Raw genomic sequence first — 26,874 nt, forward strand, 5'->3', positions numbered from 1 at the left:
TCGCATTTTCATTTGACCAAATTAAACCATACTGTCCTTATTCCAACACATTTATTCACATGTTTGCTTATATACCTATTATACACATTCAATTACAGTGTAAAATTCAACAAAGTACAAAAGTTAATACTCAGCAATATTTAAAACACCTCGTTAGCAAAAAGGTTTTTTAAAATATCGTCACATCCATAGCTTACAACATTATCCTTGGACTATTGCACCAACACAATCATACACGAGCCATAAAATGTTCGCCACAACCGCAAAGTGAGGCCGGTGTTGAGCCACAATGTTAATCAGTCGACCACATCCTGGGCTCGCCAACAAAATTGCTCACTTTATAGTTATGCGTCAGTGAGCTTTCTGATTTTGTAAAAGTTGGTAAAATAGGCGAAGCTATGGATATTAGAGAACCGTAGATGTGGTATGTAGGTCTCGTATAAAGAACCACTGACTCAGATAATGTTGCCATTTCAAGACGTTTACTTTTAAATGACAACTCTAAATTTATAATGGCGCATCTACACATCTGGCTCGTTTTTCAGCGCAACATTGTAACATGGCAAGTTGAGTTTCCGCGGCAACAGTGTCTGACGTAAAAATGCTTTTTACGATAGTAATGTGAAAACTACTATCTTTTCATGTTATTATAAAAATCTCTGGGCATAATAGGAAACAGGTTTCAATAATTTGTTGCTAATTTCAACCGTATCCTGTTCGCTACGATACTGCTATCCCGGGCTACTGTAACACACAGATATTCGTTGGTGACGTAGATCGCAGCTTAAATAATCTTTTTAATAGATGTTAAAAGGCCATTGATGACTTTAACACAAGGAAGTGTTAATGAGAAGTTTCAACATCTTGCTGCAACTGCGGGTATAGCGTGGCGACTCTCGAGCCGGCAGCCATGCGGCCCGCGAAGTCCGGCCGGCGCGGCGGTCTGGGGGCTCCCAGTAACGCGTCCAGCACGTTGCGCGGCGCCCACACGTCGCCAGAAGTCGAAGCCCCGTTACCCGCCCCTACTGGGGATAGGGGACTGTCGGTTGTCGCTCTGATTACGGTTGCTCGAGATTCACCTGGAATTCACGATTATATTTGGTGTAGATGGTTGACTTTTAAGGCTTTTTGAACTGGTATTTTGAGATACTTAGGCACTTTGTAGACGGAGCAACTTTCGTTGGAGCAACTATCAACTTTAACAAATGTTTTAGCATGGTAAATATGAACTTTAACAAACGTTTTTACATGGTTATATTGTTGAATACATGTGAGGAATGCCATTTGATAAATATGAAAAGAGCTAGTTGCCAGTTGCTGCAATGGTTGCTCGTTGTGCAAAGCGCCTTATAGCTATGTGTATATTGGATCCAGACATCTTGTTTAGGAGTTATAAACAATTTTTGAAGGATGATAATATCTATACTACCACTAAAACTACAAGCCAGCACAATAACTACGAACTATGGCTACATTTTTATATGAAACATGAGAAGTATATAAATTCAACAAAAAAAAAAATAGAAAAAAAATACTAACGAATAATGAGATGAATTCATGCTCTTAACACTAGATGTGTGATGAAATGTGAAAAGTTGATGAAAGTAGTTCGTGATTGTGACAGAAAAGTTGTTATTAAACTATGAAAACCTAATTCAAGTAGAAAACACTAAATATAACGCCACCGGTTCATACATTCGACACTATTGACCTTTCCATGCTAATTAGAACGACATCGACACCAAAACATTGTTGTGAGGCGTTTGTTTCAAAATGTCGCCCTTGATCGACAGCACCGCATATTATATTGTTTACGAATACAATACAATATTGTATAAAACTTTGTATACACGAAAAAGAAATAAGTATAGCCTGCTAACATTTTTTTAAAAGTATTGTTGAACAAAAATAATGCATGAAATTGGTAAACAAACTTGGAAAACACATTATCATAAGCCGGACATGATAACAGATAAATACTTTTATTTTCTTATCAATGCATTGAAAGTGCTTGAAATTTAATTTTCGCAATTTGTACAATCAATTTTGAAGGTTTGGGGTGGTCAGGATTCTTTAGAAAATATTAGATAGCATTTCATCGGCAGCATCAAAGTGCATTTCATATAAATAAAACTCATTTTTTGTACCACGAACACTTTGACGTTTGAATATAAATATTGTTAGTGAAACCAGACTTTACAAAGCTGACGGCGATCATAGATTTGTTTGTTCAAGTTTCCGCCATTTAGTCACAATTAGAAAGCAACATAAGTATTGGAAAAGAACCTCAGAAAAGTTACAGTTATTATACGAATACATACCATCACTCGGGTGATTATTATGCGCCCTACAATCAAGTAAGACTCGCAACAACGCGCGGTGCTGCGGGGCGGCTGCATGCGCTCGCACTAGCGCTTCCAACTCGCCCCAAACTTGACGCCATTGCTCTTCCCGACGGCCCGAGGATTTGCCCCTGTTGAACATACTTTAATATTGAATAATATATTTTTGTGTCGCTCTGGGTAGTTTCAATGGATATGCGACTTTCTTACTGTTTCGTAACTTTAGGTCGTATTATTTTTATGCCATTTAAAAGGTGCGATTTGCCCCACATTGTAAAAGGTAATATCTTATACAGAGCTCAGCTGTCTATGCTAGGCTATTGAGGGTACGGTACCTACAGAAATTGAACGAATCGTCATGGCGGTAGTACGAAAATTAATTGAAACTCCAGCAATGATAGAGGTTGGATTTGATAACTTTTGGGAGAACTCAAACTTGCTGGCAAAAGGGTTCATGCTATATAAGGGATTTTTGATTAAGTAAAAATATAAAAAATAATACCTCATATTGGACGGCAGCTGGGCGGTGGGGAATTCATGTCGGGACTCCATACCCAGCAACGAGAGTAGAACATTACGGCACGTCTCCACTTCTTCATCAGTCAACGTCTCTTGTACCACTAGCCGAGTTAGCGGTTCTAATACCTAAGGATGATAATATGACAAATTAAGATAAAATTAGTAGGTACGTTTAAATAAATTTGGAATATGTTTAGATGTAACGATTTTTGATTCAACAAGAAATGGTTATTGATTGTTTGTTAGTTGTCTTACAATACAAGTTACAATCTTTTCCTATTGCGTGTCGTCCACAACCCAATGTACTGTACAATATACATATCTTGCAAACAGTTATTATTTTGTTCTAACATTTTTGTCTCCTAGAACTATGTACCTATATGTATAGACAGTTTTTTTACGATGGTAAAAATCATCAAATGACCCCTGGCGCTGTGGGTTAGCAGCAATGAGGGAGTGTCAGACTTACTGACTAAAAATCCATTGTGTTCCTTCGTAGGCCTTTTATGTATCAGAGCCGCGGTAGTTTTTGAACAATCCTGCAGCTCTGGCAATGTATGGATAGCCTATTTCCTGCTAGATTGAAGTTCCCCACTTCATCACACATCTCATGATCAGGTCGAATACAAGAAATCTTCAGTTAACAGATTACCTACAAAGTTACATGTAGATGATGTAGAACAATATAAACAAATTCATGAACATAAAAAACTCACCGATCCTAAATTAAATATAAGCGTAGAGGATATAGTGAGCGGCCAGTACGTAGTGTGTCGCTGCAGCCGCGCCCGCGCCCGCGCGTTGGCGCCCGACCCGCGCAGCGGGTGCAGGCGGTTCTGTTGCATTAGGGCGCCGAACTCTTTTATTCTGGAAGAGGAACGAAAATGAGTTGATTTAGAAGCATTATCAAGGTGTTTATGTCACATGAAGATGACTGCAACTCAGTTAACAGTCGGGGACGTCGCCTTTACATGCCCTCGCAGAGTGAGTTCTAAAAACCCACAATGCACAACAGTTGTAATTAAATCAACGAGACTGAACTGACTAAATGTTGAAAGGAACAAATTGCAAAAAAAAGTGAAATCCATCACCATGTTTGGACGCCACCGATTGGCGTAGCTTTTTAAACTTAATTCATAAGAAAAAATACTTAAAGTTTTCAATTTGAAACAGTGTTGTTGAAAACAAGTATACAGACCAACAGAGTTTCTCCAAAAGAACAAACCTTAGGAACCCTGCAACTAGTTTGAGTTTTCATTTAAACCTGTATTTGAAATTTAAAGAAATCTTTCCAATCATTGAGCTACTAACACGTGAGACGCTGATCTACCGCCGCCTTTTCTATTGAAGTAGTAAAATTGCAACTAATTGACAAACATACCTGTAATCAGTGACTCGTCCCCCAGCGCCTTCAGACAGTGCAGGCGGGTCGTCATACGGAGTGCGGCCGCCGAGAGCTCCGATCCATAGTTCCCCGCCCTGAGCTGCTAATACGTGAGACGCTGATCTGCCGCCGCCTTTTCTAATGGAATAATTTTAGTGTAATGAAAATTTTTGTTTAACTTTTTGGCGTAAGGGTCTGTTCAGACCCTCTCGGAGAGGAGAGCAAATCCTTAACACGTTGAAAAATCGGGTACTTAGTATTTCAAGTAAGGTTTATTTTTGCATGCGCACTGCTTTTGTCATTAAGAATCCTCGAAGGCGCTCGGGGTGAAATAATAAGAGGTCTTGCAGACGTTTAGCTCCGATTGCATCTCACGCAACCGATCTGAGCGGATCGGAGGCGATTCCGGTCTGTGTGAAAAGAACAATGCGCGCCGATACTCTCCGAGTCGGTCTGTCTGTAAGGACCCTAATGTATCTGTTTGTTTCCCTAATAAAGTAATTCTTTTTGGAAAGAAAAAGCAGCTTTGTAATGTGTTTCAAAAACCTTGTTCATGACTGTAAAAAAGTTATACATAGCTTACATGCTCCTATTTTTTGAAGCTTTAAATTCATGAGAACTGTTAACTTCATATGTCTTGAGAAGACGGTCAAACTTATTGATCTTATAAAGTCATACCTGGGCACCTCGAGCGTGACAGAGCGTCCGTTGAGCAGGAAGTTGACGAGGCAGGCGGAGGGGCGCGAGGCCACGTCGGCCGGCGTCACGCGCCACAGCGCGCCGCAGCAGCCGCCCGCGCCGCCCTCCGCGCCGCGCGGCGTCCACCAACGCAGCACCACCTGAGGATCCAGGATACTCATCAGACTCAAACTCAACATCTGCTTAGCCTTTCTCAACTCATCTCTACTATGTTGGAGTCGGCTTCCAGTCTAACCGGATACAACTGAGAACTAGTGTTTTACTAGGGGCTACTGCCCGTCTGACCTCCTTAACTTTAATGTTGTGTCTCCTCCTTAACTCTAATATATAAGAGAATCATAATAAATATGTATTTTCTAATTATAATGTTTGTTTGCTTGAACACATTAATCTCAGGAAAAACTAGTATGATTTGAAAATACATATTATTATAGCTCTCAGATTATTATATTGTGTAGTTAAAGGCTGCCAAGTGTAAGAAAAACACTCATTAAGAGTAGTTTTGTAAGTGTTGTATTTCAGTGTTAGGCTATTTATCAAGGAAGGCTACTTTTATGTCCAGGTTCGCGCAGAGCTTCCCACGGGATGCGGATGGAAACGCTGGCAGAAGCTAGTAATAAATATGTATTAGGATAGTGAGAAGATAAAATAATTTACCGATTCCAAAGCTTCAGCCGGCGTTTGTGACGCTCGAAGACCAGCGTGAGCGTCTGCTGCGTGTATTATTTCTACATCATAGTTAGCACTAGAACTAGCGTTTTGTTCTTCCTAAAAATATTAAATAATTTTGAGGTTATTATACAGGTATATTCCATAGGCAAAAGATAATCATCAAATTATATTGTTAAATAACTTGTAGCATAATCAAATCACATAATTATTATACCTTCATAGGAATACCAGTGACAGTGGTAGTGGCCAGTTTGTAGTGTGGCAACACTAACCGTCCCAACAGATTAGCTAAGGCACTAGCTCGAGATACTATCACTTCTACACCTATTTGACCACCTGCTATCTGAAATGGCATAATTACATACATATTTATTTACTTCTCTGAAAGTGTATGGTAAACATAGAGGTATTGTATGATACAAGCTATAATTTTGTAAATAAGTAAAATTATTTAGTAGTAAACAGTAGTCAGAAATAGGTATATGGTATAGGTAAGTCATAGTCATTATTTAGCTTTACACCAATAAACAAAGGTCAACAAATATTGAAATGGCTAAAATTATTGAGAGTAAAAGTTTTGTGTAATCTCACCTCAGTCAGTGGTTGATTAGTGACTCTAGTCTCTGCATTTTCTGGTGTCACATTGATTATTACTATGTGGCAGTAATGTATTACTAAGGGCCTGAAAAAGAAAAATAGCATTTATATGATGTTTGTTGCTGTGATTTTAGAGAATGATGTTGCTGATTCTTGATGCAATTAATTGTCCTCATTGACTGATTCCCTGATGCTTTTATCAATGAGTGGATCAGCATGATCAACTTTACATGTTTGAATAATTTGTTATATTATATTTAAACATGAATAACGAAAATAAACATCTCATATCATGTTTCAATTATATAATTACAAGCTCTCCTGAGGTTTTACTGGTATCCGGTTCCAATGATGAAGAAATAGTAAAAAAAATCTATTGTTTCAGAAGTTATTTGGAACACACAAAGTATTCTTAACTTTTACTTACTGTGGAGTCGTGCTAGTAGATTCTGAAGTACTGGCTGGTTGAGCTAATGCTGCCTTCTTATTTATTTGTACTATTGTGTTGTGAGCAATATCCTTTAGATTCTTTATAGAGTCATTGTCTCTGGCACTTGTTATGCAAATTACACGACCACTGAAACATTAACAATTAGAACATTAAAACAATTTGAAAATGCTTTTCAGAGATACTAGATGTAAATAGTGTGTAGCTGAAAGTTTGCACAATAAATACATGCAAATGTTAATACTAATTTTAAATATACAATTTTTATGACCTATCTATTAAATCAGAAATAATAATTTTAAGACAAAACTGACTGATAAGATAATAGGTAATTATTATTTATTTTTCTTCAAGCTATGCAACAGATGCTTTAAGTATAACATACCGGTTTTGGAAATGTCTCTCAGCAGGTCTAGAGCTCTGATCAGGTGAGGGTTCAGCAAGTGCCTCAATGGCAGCAACCAGACCTTCAACATCACCACCTGCTCCCCTCCTCACTGGTCCCACCAGACATAATCCATTCAGAAGCTGTAAACAAAGCAATATAGTCCATTGAATATTCATTGAGATGGCTTCTAAATAATTTTTTGTTAGAGACAGTATTAAGGTGTAATTCATACTGTGTAATTTACTTTAAATATTTAGTATATTTTCAGTAGAAAATAAGTTAACAAATTGCAATAAAAAGCTTATTTACTTACATGAGTTAAATTCTGTTGTGCCACAGCCCATGTATTTAGCATATGAGCTGTGTTATCACTCACTACAAATCTCACCTGAAATTAAATAAAGTAACATTTATAAATTGTTGTTGCCTAACCTTTGTTCTACGTCTGTATCAGCTTGGAGAGTTAATGAATATGTTTTAGGAGGCACAGGAGACTGGTAAGACATGAGTGTGTTCGGTAAAGCAGACAATCTTCATTAGTGTAGTCGGGTTATGTACTGAATGTGAGTAAAGCTGTGAACAAAATGATAATAATCACGTCCTAATGGTACCGAAAGACGGATAACGTATGAGACGAGTCTTATTGCAGTTTTGTGAGCAACAGGTTATTCTTACCAATTTTCCTTCAGGAAATAGGTCCCATACTATCCGGCAGTACTCAACAGCTGCTTCCACACTACAAGTCCATAAAGACTTGCAAATAGGTGGAACTGGAAGATATCCTCTATTTTTCGGGACATCGAAGTCTATCGGAAAATCTGATGATATGCCGAAGTAAGGAGTGTGGTCCAAAACAAATATTGTTTTGTGATTAATGGGAAACATGGTGGATGTAATTTACATATTCAGGCACATAAGCATAGTACACAACCTCTTATTGCAAAGGAAAGCAATGTTGGTTAACATGAAACTGAGGTTTGCTATGCTTTGGTTGCCGATTTTTCAATATTTCTTTCGGTTTGTTGGTGTCAAAATCATTTCTGTGTTCTGTCTGTCAGTGCCAACCATAGATAATGCCAACCAAATCAACACAACGCCTTTGATTGGTTGATGTAAGGGTTGTCGATGGTGATGAAGTAATCAAATAAAAACTTATAATAAAAAGCAAAAAATAACTTTTAACACTACGTAAACTAAATTTTGTCGTGTCGGTGGACCGCTCTAATTCATTACTTTAGATACGTGTTTTTTTTTTAAACGAATGTTGTAATTAGGTAGATATCATTTGATTTATGTAAGTATTTATGAAGGTAAAAAGCGGTCCCCCGACACGTCAAAATTTAGTTTACGTAGTGTTAAAAGTTATTTTTTGCTTTTTATAGGGTTTAGCGTTTTTAACCTTTTGTCATAATTATTGCGTACTTTTTTGGGTCGGGGGTTTTTTTAAATTTATAATTTAATTTTATTTCATGCTTTTTAAAGGAGCTCCTTAATTTTTCCTTCTTTCATTTAATTTATTTTATCTTAAGATGGGGTCGCTATATGCGATCTCGGCCAAAGGAAACTGTTTAATAATCCTCATGACAAACTGGCTCTGGGAGAATTGCACAGATTGAGATACAATAAAGACCTTTGGACATTCTAGATTTTCAGCAAAAATATAAATCGGTTTATCCGTTTCATTCCGGTATTCCAGGGTTTCATCCGCCACATCCCATTTCCAGCATCAGGTTCTCGTCAATCAGAAACATGAAGAGAACTCGTCAAGACAAATTCAACGAGCCCAAACTCGATGGGTTTACTAAAAGGCAGTTCAGGGTTACGTCTCCTACCTTCGTGCCCTAACAGCAGACCAGCTCAGTGGTTCCAAAAGACATTAGTGTTTCAAATTTCAGATCCCACATATACTTGCAAGTAAACTGAGCGTGTAACATTCCTATCACATCTAGCAAACGAGCTGATGACCTTGAAGACCTGAACCGATTTCCACCAAACATAGCTAAGAACACTCCCGACTGACATACCTTTTAAACAAAAAAAACCGCATTACAATCGGATCATCCGTTTGGGAGCTACGATGCCACATACACACACACACACACACACACACACACACACAGACACGTCAAACTTATAACACCCCGTCGTTTTTGCGTCGGGGGTTAATTATTTTATAATAAGGGAGGATACTTTTGATAATTTGTATCAAAACCATGTTTGTTTAGAAAAACCTGGGTCGTACAATTTTCCATAGTTAGTTTATGAACTGATTGAGGACCCTCAAATAGTTTTTTTTGTAAAACGGAAAATAACTTTCGGCCTTATTAAATTAAGTTTTATTTTATGCGCAAAAATATCATTTTAATTTCCTTAGGGCTACACACCTTAGGACCACATATTACTATAATAGTTACCTACTACGTAGTTTTACTTCAGATTCATAATCTGAGTTTTTGGCGCTGGTATCATTTTATTGCACAGGTAAAATAAGTTTACAGATAATAAATGACGACATTCAGAAAACCGATTTCGGTAAAATACCGGTTTTTTCAGTATGTTTTTATATCAAAATTCTGCAATAATAAATCATACTACATTTTATTACGCCTTTTACTTAACAATAATGTATCAAGGTTCAAATCGTTAATAGATTTCCACTTTTTTAAATGAATTGTTACAGAAATATTTTTGAAACATGTTTTCTAGAAGGACGATTGAGCTTTTAAGACATTAGACTAGAGTATATTCTGTCAACTACGAACTCTTGCTGTTACGATTAACAAGGTAACTACTAAAATATAACTATTTATTTTCTGAAATACATAGCAAATTACCGAAAAATTACAAAGCGTGCACAACACTAGGGTGAATGTGAGAGAATGATAAAATGGTGCATTCGTCGATCAAACCGGGCCACACATCCGAAGCCAGAAATTAAATTAACATCCACCATTTTGTTTATTTTCGCGAAAATAAGTCTTTTCCCGGATACGTTGTAGAATATTCCTGTTTTACCGCTATACGACAGAGTGATCTACTTAATCTGGCAATGATTATAAGATTAGGAATGTGCTATTAGCGTTCCTATCTATTATCGGGCCCTTGTGTTGAAATTTGCAGACATCGGCCGCGCCGCTAGTAAACACTCTTTGAAAATTAACAGCATAACGTTGAAGACAAGTAAAAACCCAAACACGCAGGGCACCCGAGTTGATGAGAAAGGTTCGGATAATCACCAAGTTCAAAGGGAGCAATCCCCTAGCGTTAGAGGTACGTGAAGTGCAGTAATCGGAGTTCGGACGTCATAAGTGCGAATAAGCTGTGTGCGTACAGTCTGTTCTTATGGTGGAATATTTGTTCAGGAAATAACCAAGAGTAGTGGGCGAGAGTCCCCCGTGGCGCGCCCGGCTAACATGAACCACACGCCTGCACCGGACAGGCAGCAGCAGCACGACTCTAATGTGAACCAGGTGGAGGAGATGGAGACTCAAGATGGTTAGTCATGTCACAATATTTACATTGTAATCTACTGCCTCTCCCACACATTGCCCAGGTAACACCTAAATACACCGCATACGAAACCATTACTCATCATAGTTTTATTTTAGAATCGCTTATTACGTTAATTTGTAAGTGTTATTGAACTTAAAGTTAAATAGATTATGCTACATAACCTCAAATTGTATTGAGTAAGTTGACATTGTTAATTTGTTGTATCTGTTTTGTCAAATGATAATCAGCAGTATAAAACCACGATAAAAATGTGTACTTGAATGTTCACTTATTAGATTTAGAGTGTAGCTTTCTTTGTTTCAAAAGTGCAAGTCGCTGTCTTGAGAGTGAAACGAAAATATCTAATTATAGAATATCTTTGTCTTAAATGTATGTTTGATGTAAGTAATTTTATTGAATTTAGTTATAGCTAATTTAATCAGTTACTGTTTGTGTTTGTCATAGTGTCTGAAAACAGTTTATTTTTAATACATTGTGTAGTTTATGTGTTTATGTATTTGCCTCAGTGTGTTTAATGTCAATGTGATCTTTCCATGCATGTCATAGTGTGTATTACTGCCAACTTTTAGGAATTAGTTAACAACATAAAAATAAACAAAACTGTCAAGTGAGGAAACTCGTGTTCATATGTTGCAGACTATAAGAATAATATTGATTATCATTTTTATCACACTAGCTGCTAGATAAGCCTGTTAAATGTGTTCATGCTTATTCATTGATTAGTTTAAAGGGTTTTAGATATCCTCTTTAGACATTGTCACCTATTACAAATGTCATTTTATTGTATTTAAGACTTCATTAAAATTAATTTAGCTTCTTTTTTGCACATTTATATACAGATGAAGTTATCCTACAAATATTCTGAAGGCAGAACTGTGTTTGGACATGTTTAACACTTTTATGCAATAACTGCTGAATGTTATTTTTATGAAACTTGGTAGTAATATAGTTGAGATATCAGAATACCACAAAGTACTTTGGGTTGTGGGTGCAACCAAAGACAGAAGCTACTTACTACAAGAAGACTATGGGTTGCAATACTTCATACAATTTTGGTGAATTCCATGTAGTATTTAGGTTGTTGGTGGGGGTGGGTGTGTCATGAAAATTTAATTTATGTCTGTCTTATGTCTAGCTGTATTTATTTGTTACATGTCTAGCTTTATGTGAATATGACTAGCTTTGTTATAAATAAAAAAACACAGGTTTGATTAATAATTAAAATGCATAGCACTTCACTTGCAAAAGTTTTAAAAGATGATCTGTGTTGTCACAAAAAAGGTTTTATGAAGAAACCTGGCTGAAAATAGTATTTTTCTTTCTTCTAATACATTGTCAAAGTGACAACAACTGTCAAAATTCATATCTGTAAAACAATGGACAGATTTGTTTCTCCTGAATAGTTGCTGTGTTCTATTTTAATTGTTAAGTTTACTTTAGTGTGTTGTTAATCCAAATCAAGTAGAGGTAACATGTATTTTTACTCTCTTTATGTTGTATCATTGTTATTTAATTGCTGGTAATTAAAAATCATGATAAACAAGTACACTTCATCCAAATCATGATAAATTATTATTACTTCTATACTTTTAAGACTAGATACTGAATTTCACTCACCCACAGAAGTTGATATCATGTGTATTGATTACAAGATATAGTATCTTAGAAGTAAATAATTCAATGTCAAACATTGTATGAATCATGTGTTGACTGGAGCTTGGTACTAATGTAGCTATCTTTGTTCTCTTGCAGTGGAAACTGTAGACACTGTCACTGACAAGACTTGGGAGGACGATCTTATGAAAGGTCCTAACGGCGAGGTAGTCATGGGAGAAGTCATGAAGAATCAGGAAACCACATCATCAGACATGCCGGTGAGTAATATGGACAGTTGAGTCAAAACAAAAGGCAAATTGAAATTTTACAAAACATCATGACCAAGCTAAATTGAACCAGATAATGTTTTTGAAAATCTCTATAGAAAAGCAGACTGATATAGTGCTGATAGTAGATAGTATTATTATTTACTTTGCTTTGTCACCATAAAGCTTGACTTGGAATGCTAGATTCTTTGTCAAAAGGTCCTAACTCTAGTTTAAAAGTATCAAACTGTCCAAAAGACAGTAGTGAGTTCCACAATGTCATTTCTGTCTCCATTTTCTACTTTCCTCATTTGAAAACCAAATCACTAAGTGTAGGAGACAGTATAGTGCATTTGAATCTCAAAGTATCTACAGGGTCTGATAAACAGAGATTGGGTTCTAATTTATCAGATAATACTAGTATCACGAATTCGCGTGTTGCTGTATAAGTAATGTGCGAATATTTACGATTCTTGTATAACATTTAAGGCCATTTGAATGCTAGAGTGGTTATTACGAAGTGAACATGTATCCTGTTAATAACACATACGTCGTATCTGTATGATGGTATTAGATGTTCCATTTGATAGATAGTATCGTACATTCGCGCCATTTGAGTCCATCTGTGTATTCATATATCTTTTGTTATGACTCTGAACTGCCTTTCTTAATAACTCGTATATTATGACCTCATACTTGCTGAAATTCATGATAAACAGTTTTTCAGAAAGTTTGTTATTCATTTGCATAAAACCAGACATACAACTTGAGATTAGATTCAGCAGGATGTTTACCTTCCCACAGCTGGCCTGTCTCGATGCCGAAATGGAGGACGACGAGGCGCGATCAGAAACGACATTCCGTTTCACGGTACAGAACTTCAGGAATTTGAAAGATTCTGTGTTGTCGCCGGCGTGTTTCGTCCGGAATCTTCCGTGGAAGATCATGGTGATGCCCCGGCAAGCTCCGTCCCCCGACCGGCAACAACAGAAGTCGCTCGGATTCTTCCTCCAGTGTAATGGGGAGAGCGAGTCTTCCAGTTGGTCATGCTATGCTATGGCAGAACTCAGACTTATCTCCCACAAGCCAGATACCGAGCCTTTCTTCAGGAAGATCCAGCACTTGTTTTATAGGTTTGTTGTTACTTTTTCTATACAAGTATTCAATCTTCAATCGCATGTATCAAGTAGTTATGGATTGTTTTCTATTGTATCTAATGTTTATGTGTAATATCTCCAGCAAAGAGAACGATTGGGGTTTCTCCCACTTCATGGCATGGAACGACGTTTTGGATCCCGAAAAGGGTTACATAAAAGACGACGCAATCACGTTGGAGGTCCACGTGACCGCTGAGGCGCCGCACGGTGTCTCTTGGGACTCGAAGAAACATACCGGCTATGTCGGTAAGTCTTGTGTAACATATCACGGAACTTTTCATTTCATTGTACACTTTAAGACTTTCTATGGCTTTGAATGACGTGCATGATTCTCAAATGGCTGCTTCAATTTTGTACGCGACCTTCTGGCGTTTAATGCTCTCAAGAGCTTGAAAGCTGTAATAGCCCTATAAAACAGTTCATTGAATCTGGTCTTAAATTTCAATGGAACCCTTTATTTTTATATGGAAGGGTAGGTGTAACTGCGTCGTATCTCGTCTCGAAGATACGATTTTCTAAGAAATAAACAATTTCTTCGTGTAAACATTCGCCCTTCCACGTGGGCGCGAAAAGCGTGGTAGTTGCTCTTATAAACTATCTGTAAACAAGTCTGCAAGTTTTTTTTTTTATTTGTTTATTTCAGGTCTCAAGAATCAAGGTGCGACGTGTTACATGAACTCCTTGTTACAAACATTGTATTTCACAAATCAACTACGTAAGGCCGTTTATAAAATGCCAACAGAATCTGACGACAGTACCAGGTAAATGGCTGATTTTGTAATCTATCCTACGTATCTATTACTTAGAGTGAAACTTTGTGGATTATCCTGACTAATGTCTATTGAAGGCCGCGCTGATAATTGGAAGAACGCAGCAAAATAATTCCTCAATTTTGGCAATTCGAAATCATGGATGCGCTATTTTCGATAAATACTAAAGAAAACAAAATATCTGATGACTTGATTTTCTTTTTCCTAGGTCGGTGGCTTTGGCATTGCAAAGAGTTTTCTATGAACTACAATTTTCTGATAAACCAGTGGGCACAAAGAAACTAACAAAGAGTTTTGGTTGGGAGACATTGGATTCTTTTATGCAACATGATGTTCAAGAATTTCTTAGGGTAAGTTCTAAGCGCACTCATACTTTGATTGCTCAATTTGATGTTATTTATAGATGCTTATAATTTCGTCACTATTAGCTTCAAACAGCCATAAATTCACAGACTTGGCAGCATTTCAGTGTTGTCATTATTTCCTTTGACAAAGTGGAAATCACAAGGCATGTTAATTCCAGGTATTGTTAGATAAACTGGAGAGTAAAATGAAGGGGACTTGCGTGGAGGGAACGGTTCCGCGTCTCTTTGAGGGCAAGATGACCTCATATATCAAGTGTAAGAACGTCAACGTGTCCAGTACGCGCGTCGAAACCTTCTACGATATACAGCTTAATATTAAGGGGAAGAAGAATAGTGAGTATTCAAATAAATTACGCCTTTTTGTGAAAGTAACAGTGCTTTGGACTTTATAACAACCAGGAAAGTTGGATTGAAATTAAAAGTGTTGTGTCAGTTATTTAAATTGAACATTATTAATATCATTTACTGCCATAAACTAGTAAAGATAAGAGTAAGATAAAGTATGTAAAACATATAATCAACACCACTGGTTTACTAAAATAAACTGAAATAGAAGTATGTACCACTGTTTTGTTTGCACATATTAAGTAAGCTGTACATTTTATTCCAGTCGATGAGTCGTTCAAAGACTACATCAGTACGGAGACTCTAGATGGTGAGAACAAGTACGACGCGGGGGAACATGGTCTCCAAGAGGCGGAGAAGGGAGTGATCTTCGCTTCGTTCCCGCCGGTGCTGCATCTACACCTCATGAGGTTCCAGTATGACCCCATCACGGATAGCTCTGTCAAGTTTAATGATAGGTAAGTAAGGGATTAATGTGAATATTCTAATGACATAGCTAGGGTAGCGATGTGCATCTTTGTATTTAAAAGTTAACATAAAAGATTTCAAATGTTATTAAAATAATTTCTGGATTCAGTTCAGTAGTTCCAGAGAGTTTTTAGTCAAAAAATTTCATCATCTTTATGATTGCGCAAGAAGTGTGCAAGAGCTATATGATTAATTTCCGAGTTCAATTATTGTCATATGAATTCCTCTCAAGACTAATTTCGAGGATACATACCAACCCATTTTTTTGATGTTCTAAATTATTTTATATTCTTTAACATAACCTAATTATACCTACAGGTTCGAGTTCTACGAGCACATCAACTTGGACGCATATCTTCAAGAGAAGCCGGAGACGCCAGCAGACTACACGTTACACGCGGTGCTGGTACACTCGGGAGATAATCACGGAGGTCACTATGTGGTCTTCATCAACCCTAAGGGCGACGGGAAGGTGAGATATAGTTTCTAATAGTGAAATTTAATTTATTGGTAGTGTTTGAGGAAATATTTTTGAGGATCTGAGGCTTAGTGAAAATCGCGACGGGATGACGAAGTTGCGCTTGAACGTGGACTGAATATGGGACCTAGCTGTCATTTTAGAGGAGTGGTCGGAATATAGAAAGTCTACAACTAGTACTCTAGGGGTATTGGTTTGTTTGTGAAAATCAGCAACTACTGTCAGGACGGTAGTTGCTCTGTGTATAACAATGGTACTCTCTTGCATTTGCAAGGTGACTCCAACATAGTTGGGAGGAGGCTGGACAAATTATATTAAATAAATGGTTTTTAAATAGGTGCTAACAGATGAACCAAGTGGCTGCATCCTTCCAATTTAATGCTTCCACAATATAGAATCAACGCCAATAACATACATAAGTACTAAATAAAACCTCTTTTGTGATGCAGTGGTGCAAGTTCGACGACGATGTAGTGTCCCGCTGCACGAAGCAGGAAGCCATCGAGTACAACTACGGCGGCCACGACGAGGACATGGCGTTGACCGTGCGCCATTGCACCAACGCTTACATGTTGGTTTATATTAGGTAAGCTATTTATCCATACTGTATATAAAGAAAACTATTTACATTTGTCAATGTGAAATTCAGTTGTGTTTTTGCTGGTCATGCCTACATAGACATCGAATCGAACGAATTTTACATGTACGAGAATCGTGTAGACCATGACTAGTTAAATTGTGATGTCCTGCAAGTTAATATTTTTATGTTGATTTCCAGGGATTCACAGTTGAAGACTGTCTTGCAAGAGGTCACTCAGGCTGACATTCCTACAGAGTTGAGCGAAAGGCTCGCTGAAGAAAAGAGGATTGAAACTGTAAGGAAGGAACCTTTTGAATACGTTAAACCTTGCCCTAGACTTCAGGATGACAAGCATATTTGTATTAGAGCTGTCTTGAATTTTTTAACTAAAAAAGTGCAATGATAAGAAATCACAAATGTTCAAAGTATTGACAAAGACGTTATATTTCAATACCACTCAAAATAATCCTACCATTTCTCCCCCAGATCCGTCGCAAAGAGCGCAACGAAGCCCACTTATACATGAACGTGAACGTAGTACTGGAAGAAGCCTTCGACGGTCACCAGGGCAATGACCTGTACGACCCCGAGCGGGCGCACTACCGCGTGTTCCGCGTGCGCAAGCAGGCCACCGTCGCCGACCTCATGGAGATGCTGGCGGAGAACTTCAAGTACCCGCTCAAGCAGCTCAGGCCCTGGCCCTTCAGTGCACGCTCTAACCAGGTGAGGGTTGTAGCTCTGACTTCAAGTACCCGCGTACTTAGTTGTAGGTCTAGGGCAGGGTTTTTCAACTTAGTAAGACCCAAGACAACGATAACAGATAAACAGACCTTAGAAACAGTAGTATATTGGCGAAACCTTGTACGATCTTAGAAACTTCCATCCAGGAAACTTGCGCATAAAATGTTTCTTCTTCATACAGTTTTAAACAAACCTAAATAAAGCTTATTAGACCATTTCCACCTTATATTTACTAGACTTGAATGAGTTGACAAAGTTTCGTTACCCAAATTATATAATCAACAAAATTTCCTCCAACAGACCTGCAGACCGACTTGCCTAGACATCGTCAACGATCAACACAAGACCGTGGCCGACGTCTCCGAAAACATGAACCCTTGGAACATATTCCTAGAGATGTTACCTCCCGACTCCGGCTTCAGTGCACTACCGACCTTCGACAAGGAAAATGACGTTGTACTGTTCTTCAAGTTTTACGACCCAAAACAGAAGCGCATTCATTATTGTGGACATCACTACTTGCCGATTGCCAGCAAGCCCGCTGATCTTATACCGATACTCAATAAGCGTGCAGGTTAGTGTTCGGTTTAATGAATATCGATTATCGAATTAAGGTTTTGTTGTTTTGAAAGAACTTTTTCTGTTCTCTTGAAGTCATGAAGACACCTACACTTCAGCATATTTTCAGAATTCTAAACAGGCTGTGACTCCATTGTTTGGACTGTACCTCTATAATCACAATTTTAATAGTAATAGGATGACAGTTTAAACTTAGCACAAACTGTGATTCCACTGTGTGGACTTTGTTAAATTATAATTTAAATAGGGACAAAGTATCAGTAATAATATGAAAGCAGTTTATCATTGTCTTTTAGAATTTTGAATAGTCTAGGTATCTAAACATAACAGGTTATTTAAATCTATCATTAATTATGTTATTAAATATGATTCTGCCGATAGAGTCAATGAGTTTGTTGAACTTGAAAGCAATGAATATTAATTTCGTATTTACATAATATTTCCATCATCATTCTGTAATGGATTCCGAAATGGATTTCAGCGTCACTTTTTTGTTATATACTAGCTGTTTTTCGCGGTTTCACCCACATCTCATGGAAAATACTTTCCCCTTACTGGATAAAATATCACTTTTCTCACCCGGGAATAGTGCGGCTTCCTAACATTAAAAGATTCGGAGATTTGGACATTTGCACAGATCTGGATTCAATATTGTAACTAACGTGTTTTTGTCTTTAGGTTTCCCTCCTGATACTCCACTTGTCTTATATGAAGAGATCAAACCTGACTTTGTTGAGAAGATCAACAACTACAGTGAGCCGCTTGAAAAGGTATTATTTATCAGTTTTATCCTATCAAACCATTCACTAGTTGTAAGCTTTTACTCTACAAATATCTTCCCAAGTAAATATGTATTTAGATGAGTCTTAACTTCCATATAAGAGATCATAAAGTATATATTGGTGTAACCTTGTGACTAATAAGAATAGTTTTGGTAAATTCCATGTTAAATTATATTAATGTCTCCTAGAACTTGATTAGGAATAAAATAGTGTAATGTTATGATCGATTTTAGTTCTAGTTTGATCCCACATTCAGGTATTGCTGGCTCAGGTATAGTATTTATAAGTAATTAATTATTTATTATCATTTATCATACTGCGTTACTTCAAGTGGCACTGTTCAGACCTTAAAACCCGTTATTTATTTTCAATGTTATTGTTTTGTCCAGAGATTTTTTCCTCCACTTACGAAAATAAATTCTTCCTTAACATTCCATAGGATTACGTCATCCGTGCTTATAACCCAAGCGCTTGTGCGTAATAATAAATAAAATACTTCGAACTCGAGGTCACGAAGCTTGAAGCTTATTAATTTTATTTTGCGAGTATCACATAACATCTGGCTCTTATTTGTTAATTGGCCATTCCCAATATTCTTAGTATTTATTGATTTGCTAGCTAGACGTAGAATTTTGACATTATATCAATGTCGAATTCCTATCAGTAGTCAGCAAAACAATGGATACATTATTGGAAACGGCCGTAATGCGTTATTTTGAGTTGAGATTCATATAATTTCCTGTTTGTGCAGACGCTCCATATAAAATACCTAATTTGTACATGTGTATCTAATAAGACTTGAAAGCCCAATGCACTACGTAGTTGGGAAAATGCTAGACAAATGTAAATTCGCTCTCTGAACAGTGCTGTAATATTTATCATTTGTATGTATCAGCTAGTCCTCATAATCCTCCTCTCAATTAAAATCATTCCCAAACACCAGCTTATTTGATTAATTTTTAAGCTACTTGAGTGACTCACTTTCATGGATATGTTTACCACAGGATAACCACGTCAACACATTTGTCTTAAAATAAATTATACGTGATATATCGGGCAATAACCTTTGCTTTTTCGTTTGAAATTGGAGCGTGTTTCGTGTCCTGTGCTAGACATGATCCATGGTCTTTATTTTAATCACGAGCAGACCATACACACTGCCTCATTATTCTGGTTTACTTGTATCACCACTTGCGTCAGCTCTCCATAGGATTGTGTCGTATATCAACATGCGTTAATTTGGCACCAAATACATTAGTGTGTATTGGACTTTAGAAAGCTTTGAATTAGTTTCATACTGAGCCCAAAACAACAATAAAGTGGTTACCATAAATATTTTAAATCTTTTAATGGCTTTTTTAGTATACAGTCTTCTATTTCATGGAAGAAGAAGAGAGTATACACTTAAAAAGTAAAAGTACCATTTTCATTTGTTGGTTTGAGCCCAGGATGAGATATACAACAATTCAAGCTTGCTAAGATTAAATATTCACTAAGACTAGTATGGCTTCAACAAAGTAGTTAACATAATCAATATGCGCAGTCATTATGCATATCTAAAAACCCCGTGGGAAAATGTTCCTATTGTACACTCAATTAGAGAGCTCAATAGACATTGAAGCATTTTAAATTAAGAACAAAAAAATACCTAATTATTATTGGCTGTTTCCCCGTCTTATATAAAAAAAGCATTTTAAATTAAGAATAAAAAAGAAACATAATTGTTATTGGTTGTTTCGCTGTCATATACAAAAAAAGAACATGAGCATGTAGTTTGTAATGAGGTCACATATGAAATGAGGTAGCATATCCCACGCATATTGTTATACGCCACAAACTACGGAGGGAGGGCATAAGGCGGGCTACCCTCGGGTTGAGTCGTGTGCACGCGGCCAGGTATTGGACGAGCTGATGGACGGCGACATCATTGTGTTCGAGCGCGCCGACCATCGACACGAGGACTTGGAGCTGCCTACCTGCCAGGACTACTTCAAGTACATATTCTACAAGGTCGAAGTGCAGTTTGTCGATAAGACTGTTCCTAATGATCCTGGGTGAGCTTTTTTGTTATTTACTTGCTTATTAAGACTCGTTTTATTCCCTTTCAGTAATATAAACCTCTCTTACCTCTTAAAATGCGGGATGTGGTGTTTTAGACACCACGTCATTCAATACCTCATTCAATAGACTATATGTCTATTCTGTTGATGAAAATTTTATCCAAAAGTAACTCGCGGCCAGTCACGCCTGGCGAAGCCCCTTGAAATAATCGAATTGTATCATAAATTATCAATTCTACATCTGTTTGTTATGGGTTTCGAAGGAAAAGGGTCTGGCAGAGTGAGCGGCTGGTCATGGAAGTTTAGTTTCCAGACTTTACCAAAGTCAATACTGGTACTTCTTATAATTTTGTAATCTTTTTTCATAGGTTTACAATGGAGCTGTCGATGCAGATGCGCTATGATCAGATGGCGCGGGCAGTAGGACAGCGGCTCAATGTCGACCCCTACTTAATACAGTTCTTCAAGTGTCAAAAGTTAGTATTTTATATTATATATTTTACTGTCACAGATGTGTTCTTATTAATATGTCGTGAAAAAATAGATCAAACTGTCTTTAGGCAGTCGCCTAAGTCCGATAAATAGGTGACCGATTTTTTGTAGGAGAAGAACACTAAAGGGAAACCATTGTCAGAATATCTTTAAAAAATCGGCCCTTATCTGTAACACAAAAAGTCTGACGTGGATGGGAAGCCTTAACAAATACGTAGATTAATTTAAGAACAAGGCGACGTGGTGTGATCAACTGTTGTTAAATTTGTTGCAGCTACAAGGATACCCCGGGACTTCCACTGAGATACTCATACGACGGAATACTTAAAGATTTGCTAGTGTACTGTAAACCAAAGTGCCCTAAGAAGTTGTTCTACCAGATATTATCTATTAAAGTTAATGAATTGGATAACAAGAAACAGTTTAAATGTTTATGGGTAAGAAAGATTACATTTTTGATTAAAATAAGTTTACTAACAGCCAGTTTCTTCATCAAAAGTTAAAAGCTAAAGTAAAAGTCATAGTAATGTCTAAAAGTCATAGTAATGTAATAATGTCTAAAGTTAAAGTAACGGTTAAATTAAATTTTTCTATGAATTTTGCTGTCACTTTACACTTGAAAAAACCAATTTGACCGTTACTTTTACTTTAAACATTACTTTAACTTTTGATGAAGAAACTGGCCGTAAGAAGCACATAGTTATAAGTTCTGTAAATCATTTATGTTCTTTTTGCAGGTTGGTCCAAATTATAAAGAAGATAAGGAATTAATTTTATATCCAAACAAAGGAGGTAAGGTGTCAGACATCTTACAAGAGGCAGCTAAAGTTGTTGAAATGTCGCCCGATGGTTCTGGAACGTGAGTACAATACCACATTTAAATAGAAAAATCTTCTTTTCATGAAAAAGTTATTTAAGGAAAGTTTGAGACGCTTCTAAAGTGAGGAGAATTAGAAATAAATATATGTCTAATTGTCTACTAGTCGTTTCGTTTTGGTATATCTCGCGTCCCGAGGGAACTCTTTCTTATATCCAGATACAATATAGTCTTTAGTCATATATCCTCCGCATATGAACTGTAGCTTTAAGTTACATAGTTTCGTTATATTCATTGCATACAAGTAAAGATAACATGGTTTAAAATATGTGTTCAGGTTAAGGATCGTGGAGGTGTCGTGTCACAAAGTATTACCCGGTCCCGATCCTGAGCTGACGCTGGACCAGGTCACCATATCACCGCCCAGACTCTACAGAATAGAGGAGATACCCAGAGATGAGCTCAATTTGCAGGTAAAGTTCACAAAAAAATACAGTAGAATATAAAGATAGTGTTTTTGACTATAGAGAAAAATATAAAACACGCTAGTCATGCATTATCATCAGAACTCAGAGCGCGTGCAAAATTTCATCGTAATGAATGAATGGGAAGCGGGTGAAATAAAGATTCCAAGATATTCTTACATACGTTACAAGTGAAGCTAATATTATAAGCGTCTTAATAATAGTTTGTCAGTAGCCGCAATGTGTAATTAATTCTTTTTTTCTCTTGAAAGTTTTTTTGACGTGACAACGTCTTATAAATCGATGGAGCCGGCTGCACGCATGAAAAAACAAAAAACAGCTACTCATGTTGTCACGTTCAACTATCGTTAGTAAACCGAATTTACAGACCATCGTTTTTTTTATACTTTTCGTATCTGTAATCATAGGGTCGATTAAAATCTGATTCTCAAGGAAGGCTGCTTTATTTACGGGATATAGTGTAATGACTAAGTTTAATAAAATTCAATAAACGGAACTTTGTACATTCCAGGAGGACGAGATAATAGTGCCGTGCGCACATTTCCACAAGCAGGTGTACGCGACGTTCGGCATCCCCTTCTACGCGCGCGTCAAGCACAACGAGCCCTTCCAGGCCGTCAAGGACCGCCTGCAGAAGAAGCTCGACATACCCGACAAGGAGTGGGAAAAGGTAGGTTTCAAAACTATTTTCTCATTTTTTTTTGTTTTGATAAATAAAAGTATGTATGTAGATTTTATTTTAAAATATATTTTTATGTTGAGATTGTGATGCCCCGTGAGGCCAATGTTTAATAACAGTTTTTCTTTCGTTTCTTTTTCAGTACAATTTCGCTATAGTGACAAATGGCAGACCTAACTACATAAGTGAAGGAGCGACAATAAACATTTACGACTTCAGGCCAAGTAGTAACGCGAGTGAGTATCAACCCGGCTTTTAAATTCGTGTCATGTTTTGGAACTTTCAGTTTTAGTCAAAATTCTATGTTACAATAGAGCCAATCCTCAAAAGAATGTGTGCTAAAATTTAATCTAGATCTGTCCCTTCCAGACGCGACGGCCCGGCCGTGGCTGGGGCTGGAGCACATCAACAAGACGCCCAAGCGGTCCCGCGTCAACTGCCTAGAGAAGGCCATCAAGATATACAACTGAGCCGCCGCCTCGCTCGCAGCCGCGCGATAGTACCACACACACATACATATTATACTTAATCATTTCCTACTCTGGACCACTCCATAATTTATTTGGCTTCTTCGTTTATCCATGAACTTTATTCAATATGTGTATTGCTCGTGCAGTGTTACTATCGTCCGGATACGCAACAAATAATAGCCTTATCTACTTATTACGTGCATCGCTAACACCAATTTGACTTCCTTTATCACCCTATTTATTCTACGTAGGAAACTGATTCTGAACGTTATGTGTAACAGACACTGAGGCCACAGATTAGTCCTGCTAGAAAATTGCTTTTATGATAATTTGGAACAGTAGCTTTGTTTGGCCGTCGAGTAATTGTGTTAGCGTCGACATCGAAGCAGGAGAAGTCTCGCTGGTAAAGTGACACAATCGAGTATTATCCATCATATTTGTTCATGTATAGCGTTATAATTTACTTTCTATCGGTGGCATTAGTAAGTTTTATGGTTATAAATCACGTTCATATTTTAAATATTTAATTGTAATTTAACAGTAAATAAATTAAATCAACGTGACCGACGATTGAAACTCAATGCAGGGGCATGGTCACGTAGTGTAGCTTCGTAGTAGAGTGCATGTATCGGTAAAATCTATGTTTATTTGTATCGTACGGACAGTACGCTCCAGCGATTCCAAGGCTCTGTGTCTAACACACCTTCTGTAACCAGTGAGTGAATCACGTGGCCTCCTACATCAAGTTATGTCCACTGCTGTTTGATTATGTTTAATGTACTGAGGCCGGTCTGCGAGCGCGGCTGGGGCGGCGTTGTGCCGCGTGTCGGCGGCCGCCTCGGGAGCCTCGGCCTCGCTCGCCGGCGGTATTCGGGGTGATTCGGCAATGTAAAGCATTTTCACTGAATATACAAGACAACTATGTTTAGACATGAATTTGAATAGTAATAAAATGTGCCTCTGTGTGTTGACGCTTGTTTGATTAACTATATTAACAAACTAGTGTAATATAAAGAAGTATTTACAGTTAAATTAAAATCGGCTTGCTGATCGTTCGTTATTATGACAGTAAAGTTTTCAGAAGCTTGTAATGTTAAAAACTATTTTATTATAAATGTTGAACATAGTAATCGAGTTTGAATGAAATGCATGATAGTAATAGTATAATATTCGAAGGTATAAAATACAGCCAATTAAATATAATTCTTAGTGACATTCATTTTCAACAATAGATGTATTTGGTGATAAACGATATACGCTTACATATATCCAACACATTAATTTTATATCACTTTACAAGATAAATAAATTAGCTTGACGATAGTAACTTTCTTAGACTGCTCAAAATCCTACTGTTTTGCGTCATGGGTATTTGATGTCAAACAACCATGATTGGCAAGTGAATTTGAATGTTTATTGTTTTAAAAAAGAATAATTTTGTATCTACAATGACGGTATTGTGATAATAAATATTAGTGAAGCCTGTACATAGCTAATGCACATACCTTAACAAACGACAATCATTGTGGTGGTTTGTGCTTTTCTATTAAAAATGTTTAAAAAGACACTCGCTAAAACTCATGTGTAATCTGATTTTATAGAAATTATTGGAGTATATTATATACGGAATTTTAAAATGTTTTATTGATTGTCGAATTGCCAACACCCGGGTGTATGTTTGAGGCAAAGACGATATCAATTAGTATACAATAGACCAGCAAGATGGCGTAGCGTTTAGCGGCCTCAAGTGTACACTAGGTTTAATTGCACATAATAGATTTAACGTTAGCACTGTATTGTTAATTCTGGCTAAAAGCGTCCGAGCGATCTAAAGCGAAGCGGTCTACGTGTTACTATTTTATTATTGGTTGAATCAGAATCTTTCATTTTAGAAGATCATTGTAAAATTATATTTTGGGGAAAACTTTACTTTTTGCATGTTTCGTAAAAAGTGTAAGATGTAGATAACAATATGTCGTGAGGTGTAACCCTCGGCGACTTGGAGATAATATTGCTTATTATTGTTATATGAAGTGAAATTAAACACTGGTTTTCCACAAAGTATAACTTTATGTAATGTTACTATTTAATTTTTTACTTGACCTGCCAGAGATATGTTACGTTTAAATAAATGATTATGTCGAAATTATGTATATATATGATGTAATAAATTAAGAAAAAAATACAATAAGTTTTCGTAAAGATGCCTTAGACGTTTTAAGACATTTTTAATGGTTTGAAATGATAATGCTTAATTTAATTTATACCCTTTTTTAGTTATTATTTTGTGTCTGGAGAACGTTATTCCGCATCTCGAGAATATTATATAGATTGACTAAACGAGTGAGAGCGATGTCCCCGCGTGTAGATTGTTTTCTTTCTAATGTTTCTATTCAACTCGTTAATTTTTATGTTAACAATGTGTGTTGGTTGCGCTATTTTCATTAACATGGTTTGAGGTACTTTGAAAGATCTTAGCAACATAGTGGCTTAGTAGCTGATACGTGCCGATGATAATAAAATGTGGCAAATGGGATTATAATCTATTAGTTGTTTCACCTATTCAGCTATCTTACAAGGTTCGAACCCGTTGCGTAGGCGAGTCTGTATACAGCTTGTGCAAACATTGAAAGTACTCCAATGTTTGTTATGTTGGATTTGAATGTTTCACTGAATATAATCCTATATTTGTTTTATTTGGTTTGTTTTGTAAGACTCCCTTGATTGAGGATGTACCTCCTCCATCAGTCCAGTTTGAAACCTAAAATTCCAAAGGTACTGCTTCTTCATTTCCATGAGAATCGTGCTTTATGAAACAAGGTTATTTTAATAAGTATTAAGCTGTAGCTAAAAGTGGTAACCGCAATAACGTGTAATAAGTAGGTATCATGTTGGAGCGAGTTTAACTGATAAGAACAGTTTTGGGCATACAATCGTTTTTTGATCCGGGATATAGCGCATACCTCAATTTCGATGCAAGGAAAACCCAGGGAAACTTATAGCCAAAAAGGAATAAATCTATATTATTGAAAGTCTATTTTTGGTGATCAAACTATTGGATATTTGGAAACGATACACTTATGTATCTCTCCTACACAACAGATGCAAAATCTCGATAAAGGGATAAAGGAAATCATAATCACTTTAAACATTTTGCATGATATCTGGTGACGTCGAAAAGA

The 26,874-nt window shown here is 36.9% G+C and overlaps 2 protein-coding genes across 10 annotated transcripts; one reads left to right on the plus strand and one right to left on the minus strand.

The window, feature by feature from the left end:
* Positions 1–40: 40 nt before the first annotated feature.
* On the minus strand, positions 41–8,131 carry LOC110371325 (protein asunder). Of its 2 annotated transcripts, none has more exons than XM_064040940.1 (13): positions 7,725–8,131; positions 7,363–7,437; positions 7,047–7,189; positions 6,641–6,790; positions 6,208–6,298; positions 5,831–5,959; positions 5,602–5,712; positions 4,924–5,084; positions 4,243–4,383; positions 3,578–3,728; positions 2,845–2,987; positions 2,322–2,485; positions 41–1,079 (listed from the first exon to the last, which is right to left on the minus strand). In XM_064040940.1, the coding sequence occupies exons 1-13, from the start codon at positions 7,932–7,934 to the stop codon at positions 844–846; spliced, it is 1,905 nt and encodes a 634-aa protein (XP_063897010.1). In that variant the 5' UTR covers positions 7,935–8,131; the 3' UTR covers positions 41–843. The 2 variants fall into 2 exon arrangements, with proteins under 2 accessions (XP_063897010.1, XP_063897016.1); XM_064040946.1 differs by having other exon boundaries at positions 2,322–2,473; positions 7,725–8,130.
* A 1,669-nt stretch (positions 8,132–9,800) lies between these two features.
* LOC110371367 (ubiquitin carboxyl-terminal hydrolase 7) lies at positions 9,801–26,388 on the plus strand. Of its 8 annotated transcripts, none has more exons than XM_064040972.1 (23): positions 9,801–9,833; positions 10,412–10,544; positions 12,315–12,436; positions 13,229–13,557; positions 13,664–13,827; positions 14,225–14,342; positions 14,560–14,701; positions 14,875–15,049; positions 15,327–15,519; positions 15,848–16,001; positions 16,457–16,593; positions 16,786–16,882; positions 17,074–17,310; positions 17,629–17,902; positions 18,586–18,677; positions 20,526–20,743; positions 21,118–21,225; positions 21,516–21,678; positions 21,979–22,100; positions 22,396–22,531; positions 23,055–23,213; positions 23,365–23,458; positions 23,577–26,388. In XM_064040972.1, exons 2-23 carry the CDS (start codon positions 10,463–10,465, stop codon positions 23,690–23,692), a joined length of 3,432 nt encoding a protein of 1,143 aa, XP_063897042.1. In that variant the 5' UTR covers positions 9,801–9,833; positions 10,412–10,462; the 3' UTR covers positions 23,693–26,388. The 8 variants fall into 8 exon arrangements, with proteins under 8 accessions (XP_063897042.1, XP_063897027.1, XP_063897024.1 ...); XM_064040957.1 differs by lacking the exon at positions 9,801–9,833 and adding an exon at positions 9,886–10,319 and having other exon boundaries at positions 23,592–26,388; XM_064040954.1 differs by lacking the exon at positions 9,801–9,833 and adding an exon at positions 9,887–10,319.
* Positions 26,389–26,874: the final 486 nt, after the last annotated feature.

Source organism: Helicoverpa armigera, chromosome 2 (assembly GCF_030705265.1).
Source record: "Helicoverpa armigera isolate CAAS_96S chromosome 2, ASM3070526v1, whole genome shotgun sequence".
NCBI classification, from domain to species: domain Eukaryota; kingdom Metazoa; phylum Arthropoda; class Insecta; order Lepidoptera; family Noctuidae; genus Helicoverpa; species Helicoverpa armigera.